The sequence below is a fragment of the Magnolia sinica genome, chromosome 18 (genome assembly GCF_029962835.1).
Source record: "Magnolia sinica isolate HGM2019 chromosome 18, MsV1, whole genome shotgun sequence".
In the NCBI taxonomy this organism is placed as follows: domain Eukaryota; kingdom Viridiplantae; phylum Streptophyta; class Magnoliopsida; order Magnoliales; family Magnoliaceae; genus Magnolia; species Magnolia sinica.
In genome coordinates, this window is record NC_080590.1 from 10592718 (window position 1) to 10597600 (window position 4883).

The 4883-nt window shown below is 42.2% G+C and overlaps 1 protein-coding gene across 1 annotated transcript; it reads left to right on the forward strand.

Annotated features, from left to right (window-relative positions):
• Nucleotides 1–1032: 1032 nt before the first annotated feature.
• On the forward strand, nt 1033–2299 carry LOC131233602 (ethylene-responsive transcription factor ERF038-like). The gene has a single exon (XM_058230382.1). It carries the CDS (start codon nt 1200–1202, stop codon nt 1932–1934), a length of 735 nt encoding a protein of 244 aa, XP_058086365.1. The 5' UTR covers nt 1033–1199; the 3' UTR covers nt 1935–2299.
• The last annotated feature ends 2584 nt before the right edge of the window (nt 2300–4883 follow it).

Sequence of the window (4883 nt, forward strand, 5' to 3'; positions counted from 1 at the left end):
CAGCATATCCAAAGCTCAAGTAGACCACACAAGAGAAAGCAGTGGATATTGAATGCCTACCATTGAAAACTTCCTGGGGGCCACAAGTTTTGGATCAAGCTGATATTTGTGTTTTCCCTTCGTCCCAGTCCGTGGGACCTTATGAAGGGTTAGATGGCAAATAAACATCACGGCGGGCCCTAGGAATGTTTCAATAGTGGCCGTCATTGTCCCACTTCTTTCTATGGTGTGGTCCAATTGAGCATTGGGTCTGCATCATTTTTGGGTTCATGCCCTAAAATGATCTTGCAAAATGGATGGATGGTGTGGATATAACATATACATTATAGTGGTCCCACAAAACTTGGTGACATCAACACAGGCCGAGGTCGGTGATGTGGGGCATACCACGCAATCCGCTTCGGGAAGGAATACATTAGAGGCCCACAGGTGAGCCTCAAGCCTACACATGTGAATAACGTGGTTTTAACTGGGCCCATTTCGTTGGGGTGGCCATATCAAATGGCTAGTCGTTCAATACTCCGTGAACTATGATGGATGATACTCAGGCACTAAGAAATTATACACTTGTCATGCTGTCACACCCACTGTAGATAATTGATCATCCCTAGATAAGATTTGTTTAACATCATCAACCTCTGCAGACACTTACTCGCCGAATTTGAACCTTTGCCTATTTTCATCTCAACCGTCTAATAACAGTCCCCTAATCGACCACTTAGCTACTCAAATTATTCTTACTCTTGGTCCATGATCCATCTAAAGTGGGACTCACAATTTGGATGGTATAACTTAGGTTACTTGTGTGCCACGTATGCAATTTCTCAGAAGCTGTGTATCAACAATCACTCTACCAGAGTACCAAAGTTTTTCTCATTCTCCCATTTACAAATAATTAAAGAGAAAGAAGAAGATGGTAAGAGACACATGTAAAATACTTTCCAAATGCCATAATACATCATTTTCTATATGAATGAGATGAAAATATTCTAAAGCAAAGAACAAAGTATTGGTAAGAAAAAAGCAACAACTATTCTAGAGAGTTTTGAGTAATGGTGAGAAATATATTACAACTGTAAACCTTTTGATGCCAAAGGGCCCATGACCCTTCTCCTAACTTATTGAAGAATATTAAAACCCCATCTCTTAAAATCTTATACTCCACTTCACATTCTTCCCTGCTACACCACTCATCTATTATGGAACTACAACCGCCCATCAGAGAATGTGAGGCTAATGCCTCTTCCTCCTCCACCTCTTCTTCTTCCTCCTATCCATCCACCAATTTGGGGCCCACCATTCTTCCTGGGCCAGGCCAAAATCAGATCGAAGCCACACAGAGAAGCTCCGAGCCGGCAATAAACGCGACCAAGAAGCGGGATCGAAGCAATGACAATGGTGGAAAGCATCTGACGTATCGGGGAGTACGGATGCGCAATTGGGGTAAATGGGTGTCGGAGATCCGCGAGCCAAGGAAAAAGTCGAGGATATGGCTCGGGACATTCCCCACGGCTGAGATGGCGGCACGAGCGCATGATGTTGCTGCGCTGACGATCAAAGGCCGAGCAGCGTTCCTCAATTTCCCCGAACTGGCAAATGACCTCCCCCGCCCTGCCTCTGCATCACCTAAGGACATCCAGGCGGCTGCTGCTAAAGCTGCAGCTACGACGTTCGATGAATTCAGGAGCCGCGAGGCTGAGACAATGGTCACTCACTCCCCCACTCCCACCACCACTTCCGGCGACACCCAAGAATCTTCCGTTTCCCCATCGACCGGCGATGATGATGCGCTCTTCGACCTTCCTGATCTCTTCCTTGATGTGGGCCACCTGACCAGTACGGCCGACGACTTCTACTACACTTCGCCGTGGCTTCCGGCCGGCGCCGACATAGGACTACGGCTTGAAGAGCCTTTCTCATGGGACCACTACTAGTGCTACAGGGTACAAAGCTCAACGGTCATCCACACTAACTTGAATTTACCAATTTGGTTGAAGAACAGTACTCTCAAAAAGGGAACCCGAGCCAACGTCTCAATCCATGGATTTGAAGCCAACGGTCAAAAAAAAATCTACAATTGGGGTTTTTTTTCCTGCCATTCCATTTTTTTTTTTCTATTATAACATAAGATTTTGCACGGATTTGAAAACAGCAGGTTCTGTAAATGTTATTTGCCAACATGAGCTCCCCAGGTTATGCAGCTTAGCTTCCACCACCCCTTCATCATATGATATACAATAAAATTCCACGTGTATATGATGCGTATTGGAATTTAGCAATGGCCTTTCCCTTGGTGGAGTGTTGTAGGTTTCAGTGCATTTTTTCATGTGTTTCAGCGCTATTTATGGTATTATGGTAATGATGGCATCACAGCCCTTCCCTGTTTTAGTGGAATAATCTCAACGGTGCAAAATTGCAGTGCATGTGTACCAAATTAAGAGGGATCCATGGTGGAAGATTATAAGAGCCATGAACATCCATTCAACCATCGTACAACCCAAGTTGCGGGGCCCACTCTAGATGGGCGTAGCCCTAAAGGTAGATTGGCTACATGGTTCTGATATTTTGATCCAACACAATTCAATTCTCTATTAAATATGGACTGCTGACTTTTTTTAATTTTTTTTCCCACCCATCCATCGGAAGTGGAGTGCGTGGTGTGCAAAACACCACCAATCTCCGTGGTGTGTTGACATCACCAAGTTCTGTGGGCCCAACTATGATGTATACATTGTATTCACACCGTCCATCCAATTTTCAAGATTATTTTAGGGCATGACCCCAGAACAGAAGGAAGATCCAAGCTCAAATGGACCACACCATAGAAAGCAGTAGTGATAGTGATGCTCACCATTGAAACCTTCTTAGAACCCACCATGATGTTTATTTTTCATCCAACTTGTTCATGAGTTCCAGAAGGTCAGGAGGAAGAAGGGAAATAAAAAAATATCAGCTTGATCCAAAATTCCAGTGGTCACCGAGATGGTTTCAATTGTAATCGTTCAATCCCCACCGCTTTTTTGTGCTGTGGTCCAATTAAACTTTGATCTCCTTATTTTGGGGGCCATGCCTTCTAAAATGATCTCAGAAAATGGATGGGTGGTGTGGATATAACACATACATCATGGTGGGCCCACAGAACTTGTTGACATCAACCCACCACCGAAGTCGGTGGTGTGTGTCACACCACGCAGTCCGCTTCCCCATCCATTGAGACAATATCTTTGACAAGTTGATGAATATTTTTTATTTTTTATTTGTCTTAGTGAAAGTGTAATAAACAGGTAAAGTATACCCCATTAGAACCACACGAGCCACCCAAGTTTGAGTGGTACATGACATCACCATCACCATCACTACCCTTCCTTATATGGTCCACTTCTCTTCTTTTTTTTGCCACGTGTCTCAAGTCCATTGGCAACTTGGGCGATGCCCTATTTTTAAAATCCATCTATTGATGCCTCATAAATCCAATGATTAGGGCTCAAGGATTTTAGGTTAGATTGTTAATAATTAAAAACGTCAAGATTGTGGCTGAAATGCCTGTAGATGAAGAGGAATTACAGGGTCTAGATGACCCGGATGCATCAGGTGTATGGTATGTAAAAGTGGAGCCCATGGCTAAATTATCTATACCATTGATCTGACTAGGTCCACCATGGATGTGAATGATAAAATAAAAAAAAAAGTTCGAGATCCAATGATCCTACCTATCCAATCTTTTAACCTTGGTGACTGATTGAGGGATTAGGATTTTCCCGATTACCATAATTCATAGGGCATCGCTCATTCTTGGTGGGTCACATTAAAGGAACGGCCTAGATCGCCAACAGTGCACCATGCTTGTAAGGAGAGTGTGCAATATTGTTGCCTCGACGCCTAATCATGTTTTGAAATTCAATATTATGTGACCTTAATTAGAACGAATGCTAATCAAGATTAGGGTGTGAATGATTGGGGTCCGACATGGGTCAACATCATCCAATCACCATATAGATTCTCAGATCATTGAGTCTCTATCTTGACTTATCTTAGTCAATTTGATGATAACCCAATTCATTATTTGCATAGATTAACAAGAAAGCCAGCTGGCTAATCCCTTAAGAGTGGTAGGCGAAAAGCATGTTGTTTTACGCACGACAATACAAAGGAGATTTAATGATGGTAGATGGACTTATTAATCATGGGCTCACAGTAGATGGTAGATCACGGGCCACTATCTAGAAAGTCAAAACCATTTATCAAAACTAATTAAAATAATTAATTAGATTTTGAGGAGAAAAAAAAAATCATATTTGTAATTTGTTATGAAAATCATGATGAAATGAGTCATATTGAGAAAAGAAAGCAGTGATCTAGTAGAACCAAAGCATCATTTCACAGGAAGTGTCTATGCAACCTTCCTTTCCTTTCTTTTAAGTTGTAAAGAAGTTCATATGCTTTCGACCATGCTGTAAGATACTCGCATGCTTTTGATGCACGGCTCCTCTTTTGTTTTTGGTTGCCTTTGGGCCCCAAAGAAAGAAGCCTCATGTTAGCAACAGAATATGAGTAATCTAAAAAGAATTAAAAAAGAAAAAAGAAGAGAGAGAGAGAGAGAGAGAGCGTGGTTTGGAATTCAAGAATGGAAAATATAAGGACGTGAACTTCGAGTACATTTGACTTGCTTGGGAATGTATTGCCATTGATATATAATCCCTTATATCTTCAGGGAATGTAACTTTGTTTCTAACCATCATTTTTATATGATTCTTCTCACTTTGTTTAAAGTGTTGCAAAATGATTGACATTCGCTACTGGCAGTGGCATTGCATGATTATCATATGGGGCACATTAAGTGTTGTTGCGCAACACGCCAACAACGCAGTGAACCGATCCAATCT